Source organism: Dermacentor albipictus, chromosome 2, assembly GCF_038994185.2.
Source record: "Dermacentor albipictus isolate Rhodes 1998 colony chromosome 2, USDA_Dalb.pri_finalv2, whole genome shotgun sequence".
NCBI lineage: Eukaryota > Metazoa > Arthropoda > Arachnida > Ixodida > Ixodidae > Dermacentor > Dermacentor albipictus.
The window spans coordinates 185,948,073-185,968,446 of record NC_091822.1 but is presented as its reverse complement, the minus strand read 5'-3'; the positions used below and the strand labels follow the sequence as shown (position 1 = coordinate 185,968,446).

Here is a 20,374-nt window from a genome sequence, read left to right as displayed (position 1 = left end):
GCCCATGGCCGCCAGCCCCAGCAGCGGCAGTTGGCGGGCCCCTGCGCTTGCCTGCCCGGCCCGCGTCGTTGCTGTGCCAGCGGCTGCGGCCGGCACAGTTTCTTTTACGAGCAGGCGCGAGCGAAGGAGACCCTGTTTATTTATGCGCGCGCGCGAGCGTGCTGCCTGCCAGGCTGAGTGTTCTTTGAGCTCTTCGGTCAGGGGGGGGGGGGGGGGGTATTCTAGAACTATATGTGAACACGCGCTTCCCGCTTTGCCGTCTTCCTTTGCTCTGTCCTCGCGTAAGTCGGCGCGGCGTGTATGTGTGTCTGAAGTAGTCTCGGCATATTACGTATACCCCTAAAAAAGCTCGACACCTCGTTTTTTTTCTTCTTCGTTTTCTTCGTGGATCGCCGGTCAGTGTGATGAGAAAAATAAAAGCACCGTGATGGGATTAACTCTTAGACGTACTCGGCAGAACGGCCTTAGCGCAGCTCTAGCGGTGCCCTGAGCCGTGGCTTAACGAACGCTCAAGCCCTTCGTTACCTTGGTGAGCTGCCCCGTCAGTCTATCTACTATCGCCGTCTCCCGCGAACGTTCGGAGATGCCTGCTTTCTAAATTGTTTTTTTAATGGATATGCTTTTTGTCGGTGTTACCGCCAGTGCGTCAGATCAGACACGGTCACAGATTACGGAACCTAACCCTGTTGCTAGCCGTGGAAATCGGAACGAGCGGCCCTGTTGCCGGGGCCCGTAGTATCCTGTCGGGGTTGTATGGTAAGCGGACTCCGCCGGTGCCTATTATCCGGTGTGACGCGCGCGCCGTGTGCCGTTTTCCTGGCAGAGGGGGGGGGCCTGTTCGACTGCGCAAGCCAGCCTTTGTTTAGACAAACGGCGGCTGCGGCGTTTTTCGCCACCAGCGCGCGCCCCGGCGTATATGTGTGCGTGCGTGTGGGGCACGCAAGCTCACGGCCTCCGCTGAGCTCGCTTGCAGCTTGCGGCAGAGAACAACGGCAGCAGCAGCAGCGCCAGCTCCGAGGTCCCCTGGTATACGGCCGCGGCCGGCTGGAGGCTGGAAATAACGACGACGCGTCGGTCGACGCGACCCCCCTCGGCGTGGCTATATAGTCTCGCGCGGTGCTGGTCTATCCTTGCTCGACGTCGATCGAGGAAACGAAGACGGTGGGGTAAAGCAAACAAGCGCGCCCCTCTAAACACAGCCGCTTTGTTTTTGTTTTCTTCTTTTCATATGCTTACGCACCCGATACCCTTTCTTGCGTGCCTTCTTCGCCGGCAAGAGCGTTCTGTAAGCAAGCCATTCTTTGCAGCTGGGCTGTCCTGAAAGACTGGTCTGCGTTGGTGTTGGTACGGGGCAGAACGTTTTTTTGTTATGGACAGCAATGTTCTCTTGTTTATTCATCTTTTCGCGGCGCAGAAAGGCTTTTATTCTTTCTACCCTCGCTCTTCGAGAATATTACTTTCACGCGACACGACCGGAGGAGGGCTCTGCGTTGTTTCTCCGACTCTGTATTTTATGAAAACGCGAGTGTGTGCGCGCCGGGCACTCGTTATTCCCGTTCTGCGCGGCCCTCTTGTTCTGGTTCCCGTTCCTGCGCGATCCTTGGCCTCCCTCGGGACGGGGCCGACGACGGTATTGGTGCAGCGTTGCGCCCCGTTTGAGCAAGCAGCAGCAACAGCAGCTGCGATGCCAATCTTCCAGCGGTGGCATTGCGCGCACTCTTTCTGAATTTAGCCGGTCACGGGGCCGTCTCCTCATTTTGCTTGGGGCCCCCCTCTCTCGCACGAAGGTGCACGATGACGTTAGAAGAACGGCGAGGCCCGGGAGCGCGCGATTCGTGCTCGTAAACGCCGCGTAAGAAGCGTGGTTTTCTTCCCAGCTACTCGGCTGTTGGATAGGAAAGCACCCAGAGATTGGGCGGTATTAGGAGATGTCGTGTATGTTGCCTGCCTCACAAACGTACGCACAATCAAATAAGCGAGACGTAAAGCCCAGGGTTGTTTTCCCACCGCGAAAGTAACGCGGCGCGAGCGCAATAGTCGTGATTGGAGGACACTCGTGCGTCCGTGACCGTAGCCGGTGCATGTGTCGCACCAGACTATCGGGAAATGTTTCGCATGAAAGAGTTTGTAAGCCCTTCCACTTTTTGATGACACCAGCTTTGGTTTTCAATAAGTTGCACTGATACACGGAGAGGAAAGCTGCTTTTCTCTGTCGACCGTGGATGAACGACGGGTCAGTTATATTATCATGTATGCCTTATCTTTGCCTAAACTTTGAGGTGAAACCTATTAACGAGTCCTTCGCCAGCGAAGAAATGGCTGCGTTTTGTGCAGAGCTTCTCACTGCAGGTGCCGCTTGGTCGGTCTCGTGTGCGGCAAACAAGCGCTAGCCTACCTTCGGTCATAGTGGTGCACATGCGTCGTGCGTGCGAGCTCTATAATGTCCAGTTTGCTCCACACAGTGTCTTCGCGTTGCGTCCTCCGTTCGTCTCGTACGTTACGCAATGCCGCCGTGCTTTCGTGATGCGCAGTAACAGAGCAAGAACTCTAGTCTCGCCCTGAACTTCTACACGGTTGCCCCGCGAGTCGGCTGAGTACACTGGCACTTCGGCGCGTGGACTCCGTGTTCGTCACGTGCAGCGGTGCAAGCAAGGACTGCCTGTTTTATGCTGACGCCGTCGCGGCGCCCCTTTGTGTAGTAATACGCGCGAGCCGTCCGTGGGAAGGGAGGAAAGAACCCTTTGCCGACCGACTGGTAGTAGTCGACTTGCGCGCGCCTGGCGGAGGTACACACGTTTCTTTCTCTATATATGGTATGCACACCAACTGCGAGCACAACCGATGGCGCCAGCGTGTACGCGACGCCGTTCCCACAGATCTGAGGGACCGCGTTCGGCCACGTTTCCGGGAAGGCGAGCCACGCGGGTTCCTTCGCCGCCGTGTCCCTGCCATGCGGCGACGTCGTGGTCCGCGGTGCACTGTTTCGTGTCTCGTCCTCTTTTGTCTTTCGCACTGCCGTGGGGACATCGGAGAAGCCTTGCGGATATTGGCGCGCTCCACTACGCGTTGTCTTGCATCCTGCGCCGCTGCTCCCTTTTTGTGTCGCCGCCTCGCGGGCTGCTTCCCAATGAGGGGCCCGTAGTGTGGAAGGATCCCGAGCTGCTCTTCGGGTTTGTCTTACATCCGGCAGCGTTGTCTTCTCCCGCATCCTGGGTTGTCTTTGTGCCGTCGCTGGGATAGAACGCTGGGTGTGCACGTATAGCCTCGAAGAAGGACCTGCGAGCCGGACGGACAGACAGACGGACACACCGAGCACTTCTGTAGGCTATTCTGGCGTCATTCGGAATGGTGCTCATCTTCTTGCGCTCTGCGTCGTCGTGCCGACATTTATTGCGCCGTTGACCGACTGTGGGATAGAGCGGCAGCCGCCGATCAGGTAGGACGCTGCAGAGAACGTGCCCAAGTCTTCTAGGCTTTCAGCCATATTGTGGTGTCGTCTTTTAGCACCCGATCGTGTGCTGCCTTTGTTCTCTCCGTTTGCGGCGCCGTCTGTGCCGGGTAGAGGGCACTGCAGCGCGTTCGTGGGACTGAGAGAGAGACGCGAGCCCAGGATCTCCTGGGTTTTCTGTGACATCCGGTGGCGTCGTGTTCTGCCTCTGCGCCGCCTCGTGCCTGCGCGCCGCTGTCTGGCGTGAGCCTCGAACACGGATCGCATGGACGTAGACACGCGCTGAACAGCGCCAGGCTCTCTCTTCTCGCGTCTGGTAGTTGATGTTAGCGTGACGTGCACAACTCACGTTTTTTTCCGCGCGCTGCCGTCATTCGTCCGGTAACTGTCTTCAGTTCAGGATGGCCATTCGACATTTCCAGCGGACGGAATAATGTCGCTTACGTATGGCTGATTCCTCCTCTTGGTAAGCTGCTCTGTTCGGCATGCTCCATAGTCTTTTTTTTTTTTTCTTTTCCCCGTGTTGTTTTACAAGTAACAAGGCCTCGGAGTTGCTCGACGCGGAGCCATGTCGAGCATCTCCGAGGTGCCGATGTATTGAGTTTCACTTGTTGGAAGCTGGGCGAGTCACGTTGATTGTAAACAGTTTGGTCATACCAAACTGTGTTGTGTCTGCGTGCCTGCTCTCCATCCAGCACCGGCTGGGAGCGCATTTCACGTCGTCAGCCGTCTGGAGGTCGGTAGTAACAGCACAATTGTACCAGCAGTACGTCTGGAGATAAAGATATACGGCATTGGTGTCGTTGCGCTGCGAGGGGGGTTTTGCACGAACTCGTTTGTCGGCGTTAAAGGGTAAAAAAAGTAAGCTCGCCTTGGCCGTGTGTGGAATTCATCTTTTTTATTTCGATGTGTTTCTTTTCCTCTAAGTTCCCAAGGCTTTATATAGAGTCTTGTAATCGATTCTTCACGGCCTATGCTTTGTATCAATTTCATCTGCGCGTCGTCCCTTTTGTTGGCGAACTTCTTCGAGGACGAACTTCTTCACTCTTTCTTTTTTTAACGCTCTGAGGTGGTATCTCTGGCGAACAAAAGAAGCGGGAAGGCTCCACGCAGCCGGAAATCTTGCCCAACTTACGTGGCCGAGGCAGCGCCTGGAATAGAGATCCGTCTTCTTTATTCTTACGCCACAACCATTCCTCCAGGATGCCGAATGGGCCCATTGAGCGAATGAGTGGTGCGCGCGTATTACAGAGAATCGCAGGATCAGTAAGTAAACAACTAAGAGAGCCAAAGAACCGCCGCATGGTGCTTGCAGTCTTGCGTGCTCCGAAATTGAGCCGTGCTTCGAAGGAGATGGAGAATGAGAGGCGCTTCGCTTTTTATGACTGCCACGCTTTGGTGCCTTCTGTGACGGACTACGTCTCGTGGTTTCCCGCTTCCTCTGTCGTGATTCGTCTGGCGTTCTCTCGCATAGTGTAACTGGCCGGTTGGTTCTGTTATTGAGTTCTTTCTTCGAGACCGAATAGCTCTTTTCACGTGGCGCCTAACTGGGAGTCACGCTTTCTCCACTCCACGATCAAGCGAAAAGATCTTCGATGAGCGCTGAAGTCGGCATGCGGGGTAGTATTGGCGTCGGGACGTATCGCCGGGCTAGAATAGAATTAGATCAGTGTTCAAGGGAGTCCGCGCAAAGCGGTACAGAGAGGCACAATTGACGAGAATCGTCTATCGCAAGAATGAACAGTTCTATTTAAGTATTATCAACATCTATATTAAGTAGCCCCGAGATACTTTCTACCTCAATCGCTCTATACGTCAGGTCGATTGAAAGGGAGATTGATATCAGACCACATTCTTGAATTCGGCTGCCTTCAGACCACAACACTAGGCGAGAGCAGATTTGGTTCCAGCATGCGATGTAACATGTGCTACCACGAATCGTGCTTCCAGGTTGACTTCTCTCTCTCTCTGAAAACAGTGGATTAGTGATCTGAATTTGCTGTGGATATGAGATATGAATGTATAAAGGTGGCGCAAACGGCCACCTTTACGTCGGAAAAGACGGCTGCGCGGTGCACGAGTATTGCCGCTATCGTCAGCAGCTGCATAGCCTGCCTTTATTTCTTTCCCCTTCTTTTTTAACAGTGAGACCGAAGGGCAGTTATCTCCACAAGTATGCGGAGGTCCTTCGACAGCGGCTTGTCACCGCGGCACCGTCATGGTGACGCGGCGTATTGCTGTGTTTACTCCCTTCGTTGCCTTCGCAGCCGTGCACTTTGTTGGCTCGCTGTCAAGATGCGGAGTAGTGAGTGCCCCGTGTTATTTTTCTCGGTGCTCGCCGGGCGGGCGTATTGGAAGGTCGCCGGCGTCCCCGGATCCGTCTGTTAGCTGCGCGTCGATGATAGGCAGCAGACGACGCGCTCCTGTGGTGGCCTGCCCAGCGAAGCTAGGCATTTTGTATCTCTCCTCCATCACATGACCGATTTCCGCGCAGTTTTGTGCGCTGACTGTGTGCGCACGGCGGAGCGGAACGATAATGGTTGGCGTGGCTGGGGCTGCAGCGTCAGCAAGCAGCTCGCGTTGGAGGACGTGGTGCTGTCTTTGTTGGCGCTGCGGCCCCTACGGCGGCGCCACTGTCGCGAAGTCGCGCGATGCGACGGCGGCGACGCCAGTGCGAGTGAGCGGTTGAGGTGGGGTGACCCGAGTTTTACCCTGTCTGCAGCGGAAGGCGAATCGGTGGTGTTTGTGCGGCCACGTTCACTGGCCGTCGTTCTGATTGAATTCGCGGATTCATTCTATTGATATACGATCGCTGAGAATGCTGACCAGGAATTTAATGGACGCCAGTACATAGCGAATAGTTAGACATGTTTATATCGGTACGTACTATTTTAAATAGTCAGTTAATCGACGAGCTGAATCGGGATCTCTATGTATCGGTTAACGTGAGCACGTATGTAGTTGCAGAGTGTTGGTTCAGGCCGTGTTAGGCTCGCCCAGTTCATTTATTTCTCGAAACATTGAAAATAGGCTAGAAGCGGACCTTATGTTGTTGAGGTTCCCGAAGATACCTGTGAAGGCTCGTCTGGATACCTTATACTCGAGAGACTGACTTGTACACACGTCGACAGTCTCTCCAGTTAGTCCCTCCGTGCTGTCTCTCTTATTGTCTTTGTGCCGTCGTTGAATTCGACACTGTGCGGACCCTCGGGAGATACTAGAACCGCGTGCGATATATACACAGTGGCATCACAGATGTGGCCAGGAGGTCTGTCCGCAGTGCGCATCTTCATTAAAATCAATTTGTTTCTACGCTTGTTATATCTTACGCTCTGGGGAATCGAATTACTGGGGGAAAACATTGTGAATTGCGAAGTGACCGTTTGTATGGTCGTCCTTGATGAAAGCGTCGGGGAGCCTGCCAGTGGCAACGCCCATATAGTTATGTGGGCGCAGGGTTACAGATAACTATATCGCTTCTTACGGCGGGCGTAAACTGCTGCGGAAAAGGCAGCGTGTGTATACACTTAAGAAGGTACGATGTCTCAAGCGAACGCCGCTATTGCCTTGCCTTGCCTTGTTCTAAGAGCGGCTGTTCATATTTTGTACGGTATGCACCCCAGGAACAGATTAAGGTGATTCAAACGACTAGCGCGAGTCAGCTGGCCGAAAGGTGTGCAATCTATTATTTGGCGGGTCGGTCTCCACGCTTGTGCCGCATGGATTGACGTGTCGCTCTTCAAGGACGTTCCTTGTTTTGCGATGCGCGCACAGTGTTATTACTACATCCTCCCGCCTGTACAGTTGGCCTGGCCCGTCTATTGTATCGCCCGATCGTCTGCGGCTATTATTACTGCCTTTTACCGGCGCCCTGTTTTCCACGTAGAGGCGCGTTATCTGCAATGCCCCTCTTTCCTCAGACCCACCCCCATTCTTCTGTTGTTTCCTTCGCTGACGGGATCAGGAGACGCTGATACCGAACCGCGCGGCCTTGTCTGCGAAGGCGTACTACCACCCTCACTGACATCACTCAATAACGATGACTCGCGTATTTTATTTTCAGCTCGAATTCCTGCCGTACGTGCGCCCGTGCCTTATTTCGCTGCTGGTTTCGTAGCACGCGCTTTCCTGACTGGCAGAGAATGGAACGCGATGATGCAGGAGCGGCATTCTCGGTGGATATCTTTCAGTGCGGTGATCACCTTCGCGATATTTCGCGCGGCTCAATCAATACACGCGCTGGTCGCAAAACTTGCGGAGAATATTTTGTTTTGTCTGTCCACTCTGTTCAAAACGTTTTTCTAGTCGATAGTGGAGGGGTGTATGCTTTTCCCAGACGCTTGCGTCGTCTTGCTCAGCGGGGGGCTGCTGCATCCTGCCCCCCGGGTGGGGGGTGGATCGCTGCGAACGGATTGCATCGGGTGGCACGTGGCGTCCCCTTAAGGCCGAGGATAGCGCGCTTGTAAGGAGAAGGAGGAACGGCAAGAAATAAAATTGAAAAAAAATGGAAAAAATTACCAGCGAGTGAGAGAGGTAGGATGCATTGGCCTCAGGGAAAGGAGGCCGTTTCGCGGACTTCAGTAAAGCGTTGGGTGTCGTGGCCCTGCGGGCGAGCCAATTAACCGGGCTTGTTCAATTCGGATCGGGTGGCGAAAGCCTAGCGGGAAGAAGGACCGGCGCCTCTCTGGTTTTCATCTACGCGGCCTTACGAGCGCATTGCCCCCCGTGGCGCCTCTCTCTCGCCCTTCCCCGTTTTATTTCCTCCACGTCTCTCTTTCCTCGCCCGTGGGAATCCTAAATTTGCTGGAGGCCATTCTGTACTTATATGGCTTCGATGGCTTGGGTTGTCGTGTGCGCTGGCCAGCGCGACTACGGCAGGAGTTCGCCTTTGCCTTCCCGGAGATGCCTGTTTTTTGTTGGTTTTTTGTTAGTCTTAAGAGGTAATGGATCGGGTAGAGATATCTGGTCTTGCCTTTTTACCCACCGGCGAATAGGCGCCTTAGTACAGCAGTCACTGTCCGTCGCACCCACTGCACCATCTGTAGCTGCTCTTCATAGCAAGCTCGAGCTGGGTAGTCACACTTCCCACTCGTCTAGCGTAGGATGTTTAACATGGACGTCAAATTGTGCTAACCTTAAACCGAGTTGCGGCTCGAGTGGCCATATGCATGGAGGAAGGAAGTGCGTAAATTCTGACTAGGAGTCTGCCGCGGAGATCAATGCGCTCATATACGCGTCTGGAAGTTCTAGGATAGCGTGTTTTGCCAACAGGTTCACGCGCTGGTTTTTGCCGGTCGGTGCTCCAGCACGTAGGCCGGCCGTGCAAGTGGCATGCTCCTCGTCTACTGTCACGCGTGACGCTTGCGTTATTCATAAACACGGAACCTCTTGGTCAGGTTTTCGCCTTTACAGCAGTATATGATGCATTGGAGATATACAAAGCCTAACTCAGTCAACTTACCATAGTTATGAAAGTAAGTAAAGGCCTCCACGCAACACGACGTTTTAAGCTCTTGCCCGGGAAGTTATTGGTGGTGGGCTAGTGGTTGGTCATCACCATGGTCCGTGTTCGTGCTATTCAGTGTTCTATGTATGCCTCAACTGCGCTGCCGTTGAAATGGTAATGTTCTACGGTCATTTCGTTGTCGGCGCGCTGTCCTGAGTCCCGAACAGTCTCCTGCCACTGCGAACTCGCCTTTACATCGTCGTATCCCAATACCCGCGCTCGTTCGCATTCGTGCCTGCCTGAAATGGCCTGTCGTCTCTCCTCCAGCGATGGAAACTCGGATACACGGATACAAACGATGGCGTGTGTGCGTGCGTGCGCGCAACTACGGCGGCTGATCCGTAGTGCTGCGAGTCGCCTCTAAGCGCCACCCGCTTATTCCTTAATATTATTTCTTTTTTCCACGCGCTGCTCCGCTCGTATATACGACATCGTTTTCTCCTCCTGCTACCGCGGCGCCGTATTTGGGGAAGTTCCAAATGTGGGCATCCAGGCCTCGCGGCACAGATCGATACGCGAAGCCCGCTGACGCGAGCGCGCGCTCGATTCCGCCGCCTCGGCTGCTGCATCAGCCCCTCCGCATACTAAACCCCCCCCCTTTCCTCCCCAGCCGCGGTACAATGGTCGGACCGTGCGTAATAGGAACGGCAACAAGAAAGATAGAGAAATGGGGGGGGGGGGCGGCGCAATCATAATACGAGAGGGAAAGAAAGGCCGGAGGGGGGTGGGGAAGCTGCCAAGCCAGCCGTGCCTGCTTCTCTCGTGTCGCCGCTGCTGGGGCCTGCAGCAGGGCTGCCTTGCTCCCTTGTGGCTGAGAGAGCGCGGGGAAGGGGGCCAATGTACAGGGCGCTGGAGGTGACCTCTACGGCGGCGTGGAGGAGGAACGTGCCGCGCTGAGCTCCTGGCGCAAGCGAGCGATCGCGCGCGCGGGTCGATGGAGCGCCTGCCAGGCTTCGCCGCCCTCCCTGCTCCGACTGCTTATCTCTCGCTGGCGCCTGGAGCAAAGTGGGTCGTGCCCATTGTGCGCCTCCGAGGGGTGGCCGCCTGACGGGACGGCGCCGCTGCTGCCTTCTGCGTTGCTTGCAGCACGAAGGCTTGGCGTGCCTGTATGTGTTCGTGTTGCCCGGCTCCTCGGGGATTCTGTATGTGCGACAGAGCGAAGAGCTTGGGCGTCGTGTTCGTTTAGTTCGCTAGCCAGCTCCTGGCTGTTACAAAAGTTTTCGGGGAGCTAGCCCAGCGTTGGGCAGAGGAGCAGTCAGCCCCCGCTCGTGTTCGCTCATTTCTCTGGCGGAGCAAAGTTTGTTCCCGGAGTTGGAGGCAGTAGTTTCGTTAACTGCCGCCGGCTAGTATGGATACGGGCATGAGGCAGTCGAGGCAGTCTCGTCGTTTTTGCTCGAGCAAGCATAACAGGCTTGTTCGGTGCGGGCTTCCTGTGCAACAGCAGCACATGGTAAAAAAGAAACGGAAAAAGACGCGGGAAAAATCATTGCGAGATGTGTTGCGTGCGCTTTTTTCGCCAAGTCCTTTAGTTTCCAGTGTCAGTGCATTTTCCTTAACTATTCGTGAACCGCCGTGTCCGCGAGAGAGATTCCGTTCTTTTAGTCAGAGATTTAGTGCGTGGTTTTGGGTTTCGTCCATGTCGTATGACACGACATTTTTATTAGCCTGAAGACTCCATACGTACGATCAGCTTGAGCTGTTCTTCAGGCTTCGAGCAGGATAGCGCAGCCTCCCACTGCTCCGGTGTTGGTGTTTTGTGTAATGGCGCTACCTTTGGCTTTTGGCAGGCCCATGTAACGTGGTAAAGCGTTGCGTCTTCACCGCATAGCGGGCATTTATTGTCGTATGTGGACGGATAGATTTAGCTAGCAAGATGGCAAAGGCCACTGGGGCCCTGGACTGAGAGCTCCACCTTCGCCGGTATACCTTCTTTGTGACAATAAAGTTTTTCATTCCATACGTACGTACATTTACTTTGACGGATGTTCTAAATGTGAGTGGTCATTGTCGTGTTCGTAGTAGCTGGTCCGGGTATTTCATAGTCTAGAGGTGTGATCCCCACTCTGGAAGGCTGTGAAGGCGAAAGCGGCAGTTGGATATTATTCACGGATGCTGCGTGCCTTGTCTGCTACATACCTTGTGGTGGCTGTTGGTCGCAACGCGTGTTTCTACGTCGCGGCGCAGTGTTATGTGCGGCGTCCTGCTTTCTTTATTATTATAGCTTTTCAATTCCTGCGTTAAGCAGACAAGAACAGACGAGAATCAGCTGACCCGCCCAACACGCGGACCGTCCCGTTGCACGGAAGCAACTTGTTTGCGTAATCCGCGAGCTGTGACGGGCAAACGGAAGCGCTGGGGCCCACCGTTCTATGTATTCTTTTCTTTATCCTCGTTCTAGGTAGGAATACGCCCGGCGCACTGGCGGTGTGGTCCGTGGGCGTAGGCTGCGTGCTGCTGCGCCAAGGCATCGCAGCTGGGTCTTAGGTCGGCCGAAAAAAAAAAAACGAAAAACAAAACGCGCGCGTATGCGGTGCTGCTGTGTCCTGGCGTTGGCTCGTGTGCGCCGGCGCTGCTTGCGGGCCTGTGTTGAAACAGCCGCGGCGCCGGCTCGCGCTCGCTGCCTGGCAGACCTCTTTATATTTGCGCGCGGCTGTTGCGTGAACTCGGGCGTGCTGTTTGACGGGGCCCGTGCGTGCCTGCTAGCTGTGCGCTGTGCTGCCTGCCAGCCAGCCAGCTTTCAGGGAAGGGCACCGCGTTGTTTTGTGTGTGCGCGTTTGCTGTCGCACTTGCGCTTGAAGACTCGCGTCTGTCGTAGACTATCCGGCTGTGCATACCGGCAACGTGTGCAAAGCTGCGGCGTGTCTCGGGGTCGGGCCGCATAGCGCGTGCGACCCCGCCTAGTTTGTGCGTTCGCGCCCAGGTGCTCATAACAACGATAGGCTGGTTGTGCCCGTCAGAATGTGCCCGGGGCGCACATCCGTCACTTCAGTATGTGCACGGCTCCCTTTGTTCTGCAGACGGGATATGTCTCATGTCTTCTGTATCCTAGTGATTGCGCTGTGCGTGCCTTGCACTCCGCTGAGCTCGAAGGCTAAAATAGCCCTCCGTGTGAAATCGTAATCATACTTCCGGCGTGTGTATTGTTCATGGACGGGTCTTCGAATTCTACACCGTCTCTCTCTCTCTTTCTCTCTCTGTGTGTGTGTGTGTGTGTGCGCGCGCGAGGCGGTTTGTTTGCTTGAACGACAGAATTCTATTTCACTTCTATTTGCATAATGAATTGGTTGCTTGAACCGTGCGGAATATTTCTGCTGGAATTATTGCTTCCCGTCACCGGCCAGCAGCGGGTTCTATGAACGGTTTCATGCGGGCTAATTTCGTCATTTCGAAACTGTCATGCTAAAACCAGCAAGGGACCTTGCTTTGACCTTGTGGACGTCAATACATGAGCGGGTTTCTTTCCTTCTTTTCCGTGACACACCTCGGGAGCGAACCCGTGATTTTCCGAGATCGCTGCGTTCCGTGCAAAGGTGCACGATGTGGTAAATTTGTTAACGGTGGCTTCCTGTTGTATGTAGTACATTTAGAAGCTGTACAGCCGTCGGGCTTGTTCATGTCGGTAGTGGGCAAATAGTTTGCGCCACGAAACGACGCAGCTTGACAGAACGAGCGCTGTTCAGTCAGTGAACACTTCGAACGAATACCACTAGTACGGCGGTTCTGGCAGCTAAGCATCGTCGGGCTTAGAGCAGCCGCGAAACAGTTCCGGCGTCCGATCCAGACAGTGTGTTAAGCCGTTGCATGCGATTTCCGAGCGCTCGCGACTCCCATTCGACAGTGTTCGCGGATGCCTGGGCGCAGATATGCTGCGTCGCGTAGTCCCAACGACGAATCCGTGTGTGTGTGTGTGTGTGTGTGTGTGTGTGTGTGTGTGTGTGTGTGTGTGTGTGTGTGTGTGTGTGTGTGTGTGTGTGTGTGTGTGTGTGTGTGTGCGTGCGTGCGTGCGTGCGTGCGTGCGTGCGTGCGTGCGCGCGCGCGCGCGCGCGCGCGCTTACGACAGGTGGGGGGTCTCTGCAGCTGCGTTCGGTGCAGTTCGCATTGGAACTTTACCTGCAACAGGGCACATAGGAAGGGTTGTCGGTACGAGCGCACTTTGGCCGCACCCGGGCGATGGGAAACGGCGCAGCTTTGTGCGCGTTTGCAGAAGCGATCCCCACCTTGATCTTGCACGCGCATGGGCGTGCTGTTGCCCGCTCGCACTCTGCATCGTGCCCTCCACGCCGCGGTATAATGCAGGCAGCCTGATCGGGCTGCTGCGTGGCTCGGCGAAGTAAACAAAAGCGGTGCACTTTCTCCACGTCAGGGGCAGGGTCCGTCCGTTTCAGCTAATGTCCAATTCTCGCCTGTCCGCCCTAATGGAAGGGCGCGGGCGCGCGAGGGAGCCCCGGAGCGAGGTGGTAGCTGACCCGTGTCCGAAGGGCCGGCAAATGCGCCGAGTAACGGGGAGAGAATAACAGCCTAGCTGGGAGCTGCTGCTGTATTTTCAGCCTCTGCCCGTGTGGGCTGGGTCCGGGCGCTTCGCGCCGTTCTGGGGAGGGAGCCACGTACTCGGAACACACAGGCCACGCCCGTATCGCCGGCGCCGCCGTAGCAACGCCGCACGTTGCTGCTGCTGCTGCTGCTGCAGTGTGATCAAAGTGTCCAATATCATTACCGGGGCTCTTCAGAGAGAGGCTGAGCGGGCTTGCGCGGCTGGCAACCGGCTACGGGCCCCGGCGGCTTGCAATCCCTTCGCTGCCCTGCGGTGGTAGCCGACGCTGATTACCCTCCCACCCCCGTGCCTACCTATCTGCTGTCCTTCCTGCCAGTGGTGGCGCACGTTATGCAATTCCTGCGGGCACGAGAGAGTGAGGGCGCCCGGTATCGAGGCTTCGTGCCAGAAGCCCGGCGGCGGTTCGCGGCATTCTACGGTGCACGCGGGCCCCGGGATTTTCTCGACGGGGGTGCGGCTCGCCCGAGGCCTTCTCGCTCGCTTCCGAGCCCTCCTTTCATCCCCGCTGCTCGTGCCATTTCGCCTCAGGCGAGGTCGCTGACCTGCTCGTGCCTCGCGCTGCAGTAACGCGCGGCCTCGTCGGCGGTGAGCGTGACGCTTGGCTGCTGGCTGGCTAGCCGGCTCGGATGCCTGTGGCGAGGTTTGTCCGCCCCCGGCTGCCTTGCGCACACCGCCAGTTTCTCTTCCTGTTTTCGTCATTTTTACAAGTTTTATTTTCTCTCCAAATTCCGGGACTCGCTGGCAGTGTCGGCCAAGAATTGCGCCCTATCGCGGCGTCCGAAGTTGGGGCTCTGCGCAGACTCGGCGAAGGGCGCCCAAACTTTCCATTCCCGACGCTGGAAAATGTGGCCGGAAATGACGGCGCTTCTGCGGTTATTTAAGGACGTCGCGGTTTTGGGTAACTTCGCGGACAGATTTAGATCAGTGGGGGTGCGCGTTCCGCCGTGAAACGAACGCATTTTTCTTTCCCTTGTCTCCTTCTCTCTCACGTCTTTTTCTTAACTCTAGTCTCTAGGTGCCGCTACTGTTGACCGCCGTTCACATGCCATCTTCGAGCCGGCCAGCTACTGTACGGTCAGCAGGCCCCCTTTATTTCTTCGCTGCGACGCTAGGTTTGCCGCGGGCGTTATTTTCATTATGCAGTCGTCGAAAGCAATTCTCATGGAGCGAATAATTAGAAACGGTTACTTCTTATTCGCTAACGCGGTGGTTTCTGTTTTCTTAGTCGTGTGGCGAATGTCGTACTATTGGCAGCGTTCGTTCGGGTGGTCCCCGTGAAACGGCGTTGCTGCTTAATGTCACGACATGCTACATGCTACGTACAGGTCAGTAGTACATGCCAGCGTCGCATACGGCGAGCGACTGACGACCGCGCAATGTTCACTTGCTCGGCTCGTGTCAAACTCGACTCGTTTTCGACCACTCGCAGCGGTGGCCGAGTCACGATGGCTCACTGCTGCTAAGCACGAGAGGTTGCGGGCTCGATTCTCATTGGTCGTGTGCCTGAGTGGGTGAAATGCGAAAGAACCTTAGGCGGTCAAAATTAATCGGAAGTCCTCCGCTACCGTATGTTTCGTGGCCGCAGCATTACTGTCGATCGAGCAGTCAATCAATCAGATGTCAGTCAAACAGATGTTCGGTACACACACTATGTAGTGTCCTTAAAGCTGTGCGACGCGCGCGGTCATCACCACATGGAACATTGCCTTGATATACGCACTAAATATACCGTATAGTGTATGTGTTGCATGGTGATCGTGCTTCCTCCTCTCCTTTTTTCCAGTCTACTCCCATCTTTTTATATAACCCTGTGGTGGAGCAGCATACCGGAGACGCACTCATCCGTGATTTAGTGCGCCTCTCCGAGCTGGAGCACTGCGGAAAGTGTCCAAAACTTCTCTCTTTCGCTCTGCTTGTGGGCGGCTTCTGACGATAGGTTTCGCGACACATTTAGCGTAATGTGTGCAGCCCATGGAGCCCAGCCCCAGCGCACGTCAACTGCTTTGAAGTATATTCGCGGCGGCCACGATGCGCCCCCCAGATGCTCTTGACCCGCGCCCAGTGTGTGTGTGGCGGCTACGCGTTCTTGCACGCCCTGACACACGCACGCGTCTTTCGGGTTCTTTTCTTTCTTCTTCTTTCCAGCGCCGTGATAGACCCGAACGAGGAAAGGGGACGAGAAATGAGCGCGACCAGGATGTCGTTGAACCCGCGCCTTTCTTCTTCGCTTGCGCCGCCCGGCTGCAAGACAACCTGGTCGCGAGCGTGGCCTGACCCGTTATCTAACAGCGGGGCGTCGGCCGATGTATATATATACCTATACATTCACGCACGCCACCTACCGCGGACGCCGACACTTTCGCCACCGCGCTCGCAAGCTGGGGAGTGTGTTGCTTGCTGCCTTTGGCGTGGGCAGTCCAGCTATTTATTCCTTGGTGGAACAGGGGGAAAGGAGGGAGGGGATGCCTACGCGCTATATATTTTGGAAACCAGCTGCGGGCGAATTTGATAGATTAGCCAATGATTCATGGGGAGTGGTTGGGGTAGGCAACGTTCTAGGGAGCTTGAAGTAGGGGAGGACCCCAAGTTGGGGGGTCCACGTAGCATTGTTCGGCCACGCTTTGACTGGCGCTGTTGACGGGAGTTCGTGCTCATGAAGTGTGCTAAGTGAAAGCGAGTCAAAACAGAGAGGGAGTGCAAAGGTCCGGCGTGTGTGAGGTCCGTCTTGTCCAGTCGTGTTTTGTTGACTTGAAACGAGCGCAGCCATCGAAAGCGACCACGTCTTTGATTGCTGCTCGTGTAGAATGAGAAAGAGTAGCCTGGGTGCGAAGTAGAGCATAAAGCGCGTGCAACGGTTTCTGACATGTTATCGGACGGAGCAGCTGTGTGCAGCCCCCATGTGAGGCGTCTGTCCACTGCAAACAACAACAACCGCAGTTTGTCAGCATCTCACAATGCTATCTGCTGTTGGTAAATAAGACTCAGTCTGCAGTTTGCTGTAGACACTATCTGCTTTTGAGAAGATCTAAACTAGTCAAAGATATTGAAGACAGGGAGGGCACAGTTCAGTTCACTATGGTCACTGGTCAGTGAAGCATTTCTGTATCAGGTTAGATGGCTAAGATTGTCTTCTTGGCTTGTCACCTTGAGATACGTGTTTCCGCAGTAAACGACTGCAACGTCTGAACACAGTTCGCAGGGGGCTGCCCTTTGCAAGCAACGTGCTGTGGTTTACTTTTGTGGACGATTCCGGTCTTCTCGTTCGTCATGCCCAGGTCGCAAGAGCGCCCTGTTTCTTGGGTGTCGCCTAGCCACTAAGTAAGCTCCCTTTCTTTTGGTGTTCATTATATTGCGTACAATCGGCGACTGACTACGCTTGGAAGTTTTCATTGCGTACGCTCGTTAATTACAATGTGGTGGTAATGAGCTGCTGGCCAAGTCGCCATCTATGTGGTTCTCTTCACTTTTTATTCTTTTTTTATTTATCGGGGAACTGAAGTATGTGTGTGCTGAACCCGTGCTTTTCGTTACGCCGACCATCGTTTGTAAGGCCATCTCGTCATCCTGGGCTTTTCACCCATTGAAATAATGCGAAGAAAAGCAGAACTTTGCGCACCACTACGATGCTGACTCATCGTGCTCTTGCGGCAGTAATGTGCATTTGAAGGCTGGGGATGTATAAATCGCCGATTTAGCGCGCTACTTTGGGCTTGGTAATTTTGGCGAGGTTTCGCGCCCTGGGGACACACGGACTCTTGAGAGTGGTGGCGTCTGTACAAGTAGCATTTCGTAAGCCACATCAGGCAGCGCTCTGTATAGGTGTTGTCTGCGCTGCTGTCACAGCGAGTTCAAAGCCAGAGGAATTACTGGTCTTCCTGTGTGTGTGATTTTGGGTTACCCCTGTGACAATTTTGCGTTTTCGACGGCCTGTGGGGTGAAAGCTGGCGCCCCCGCTGTGTTTAGGCGTCGCTTCTTAAACAGTTTTCTCCATCGATCACTCTAGGTAATATCCCTCTCACTGAGCGTTGATTGGCCGAGACTGCTGGGAGCTGGTGCAATGGGAGGGAAATGGCGCATCTCCCAACGACATTTATTTTCTCGAGTGCGTTGATAAAGGGATAGCCGTGGGTTCGGCGAAGTGTTTCACGATGGACGTTGCATCACGGGGGAGTGAAACTCGCCTCGAAAGTGATAGATCGAGAATGCCGCCCCAGTTCCCACGGTAATCCTTCACTCCGCTTTCGCTCGACGCTACACTTTTCGCACTTGAGTTGTGAGAGCAGGTGGGACGAACGATTGGGTGGAATGTCGACTTGAACCCGAGTGCGTACGTTTAAAAGAGGAGCGCTAAGTACACGTCCAAGAAGGCCGTATGCTATTTACTCCCTTTGAAATGTTCTCCCATCAACTAGCCCGACTTCGAACCTTTCTCAATTTCAAACGAATGCTTATATATAGTTGTTTCGGTCGGCGTGAAAAGTTCACAGTCAACAAGGCTTTAGAAAACATTGAATTAGTGAGTAGTGTGTGATCGGTGCCAGTAATACAACACTACGTTGTTCGCATATCTGGCTATAGGGGTTGGAAAGCCGAATACCATTGTACGTGCCCGGGCTGAAGAAATAGCTTTTTCCTCGGATTTGACGGTCCGCAAGCTTTTTTGACGCCGCTCGTATACGTGCAGCAGGCGTTTCGGCAGTTCCGCCGCGATGGCTGGGGCGACGAACGCTTCCTTTCCACGTGCGTCGTCATCGGGTCGCGGCCGAAACCGCGGGTTCACGTCCTCCGCGCCCGTACTGCGCTGCTTTAATTGCGTGACGAGGTCTGGCACCGACTGATTCGTAAGATTGCGTTTCTCGTTCGTGCGCCCGCACCGTCGTCATCTCTCTGACGCACGCGGCGGAAGCGCGCGGGGAGAGTGTGTCGGTCGGCGGTTGTGCGTCCGCGGGGTGTGCGCCACGTGTCCCGTCCCGGTTGGCCGAGCGCGCGGTGCGTGACGCGGGTCCCTAATGAGCGAGGCGGCCCCCTTCGCGTCGCAGCAGCACCACCTCGGCGAGCGTCGTCGGCTGGCGCGGCTCCCATTCTTTCCGCCAAGCGTCTCCTCCCGGTGCCTTGCTTCGTTCGTTCGGTCGGTCGCTCTTTTCCTGCTCGGCCGGCGAGTAGTGGACGGTGCCGCACGTTTCTTTTTGCGCCGTACCTGCGGCCTCCGTGTGCGCCTCCTTCCTACACGCCACGTTGTCGCGACGGCTGCGGCGCTGCCACTCCCGAGTACGAAGTTCGCGGGTTCGATTTGTCTGTATCGACGAGCGAGTTGTGTGCCGCCAGTTTTTTATGCGAAGCATACTAGCCGCACAACCACGCTCTTCCTTGCTGCGCCGCGCGCGGCCGCGTAGCTACCATATGACGTCATAACAGCTGCAAAAGTGGAGGCTCAACTCGTGCGCTCGCTTGCGGCCGCGTAGCTACATAGCCGGGTCTCAGCTCGTGCGCTCGCCTGCATGAGTTGTTTCTTCGTCTAGCCGAACCAAATATAGCCAAGCAACAGCAGTTCACCAGGCTAAACAGTGGTTCAACAACTAAAATAAAGGCTAGTATGCTTCGCATCCTGGGCTTAACCTTAGCTAAGCCACAGCCATTTTTTTGTGCGCCGTCCGAGCTGGTACACCTGCCGCGGTGCCTCGGCGGCTAAAGACGCGCCGCGCGTTGCTTAGCGTGAGGTCGTGGGTTCGACTACCGGCCCGGGCAACCGTATATATGGCGATGGCAGCGGGGCATGCGGCGACGGCTGCACGCGCACTAGTGTGGATTTTGGTGCTCCTTAAGAACGCCCGGCGAGTTGTAGATTTAAACAAGAGCTCCCCTGCTACTGGCGTCTGTCTACACCGTAGAACACGCCGCGAACAGTTACTTTGACCATTCCGAAGAGACATGGTTATTTTTTTTAGTATTCTGGGAATGGTTGGATAGCAGAATTTGTGGGTGAATTACGGACTGATCACCGCGGTATACAGAAGGAATTCTCATTAAGGAATCTTCGTCAAAAAGCCTAAAATAAAAAAGAAAAGAAACAAGAAAAGAAAACGACAGAGCGGTCGCTTGGAGCCGGGACGAAGTACAGACAAATCCATGTACCCTCCGCCATTCACGTCCTGCGGGACCCTCCTAGCACCAGGTATCCTTCTAAGTATCATCATGTGAAACTCGAAGGACGGTTTGATTTCCCGGAATGCGATGTCCGAATGTCAGATATGGTGTCCTCTTCCCCATTTTCCCCTGCTCACGCCCGTAACTGCTTTTGTGGAGACGTGCGTCTCTCCAGAATTGCATGCACCCCTGCAGGGATGGAGCGGGGTGAGGGGCGTACACTGCATGCGCTCGCCGGGCGCGGAGGACAATGTTATCGCGGCGGAACGACGCGTGTCTCGCGCTTGCTGCTTTGGCATCGCGTTCTTTGCGGGAATATCAATCGCTCTCCGAGAAGGCGTCGACGCGTTATCGGGGCGCTCACGTCGTGGTCCGAGGTGTCCGGGACTCTCAGAAGAGCCTGGTCGGCCCCGGAGATAAGCGCCAATGGAGATAGCGGCGAGTCCGTCGCGGCACCGCCGATAAACGCGGCTCATCTCTGGAATGTGTCCGCGCGCCTCCGCGACGAGGGCAGAGGTCGTCCCCGTATCTCGCACGACATTCTCGAGTGTGAGAACCGAGTTTGTGTTCGCCAGGCTAGGGCTCCTATGCGTGACATGTGCAGTATACTATTCTGGTGCCGTGTGGTGCACGAGTTCGCCAGGCTAGGGCTCTTGTGCGTGACATGTGCAGTGTACTATTCTGGTGCCGTGTGGTGCACGATAAAGAGAGAGAGAGAAGTCAT

General features: G+C 55.2%; 1 protein-coding gene across 3 annotated transcripts in view; it reads left to right on the top strand.

The window, feature by feature from the left end:
• The window catches only part of spen (split ends), a 210,956-nt gene that overhangs the window by 93,118 nt on the left and 97,464 nt on the right, over positions 1 to 20,374 (top strand). The window contains exon 1 of one of the 3 annotated variants that reach the window (XM_065454036.1): positions 3,802 to 3,914. The exons of the other annotated variants lie outside the window; for them this stretch is intronic. Coding sequence (XP_065310108.1) covers positions 3,895 to 3,914 — 20 coding nt within the window. The 5' untranslated portion in view covers positions 3,802 to 3,894. Of the gene's footprint in view, positions 1 to 3,801; positions 3,915 to 20,374 lie in introns of those variants that run through there. 3 annotated transcript variants of the gene reach the window in all.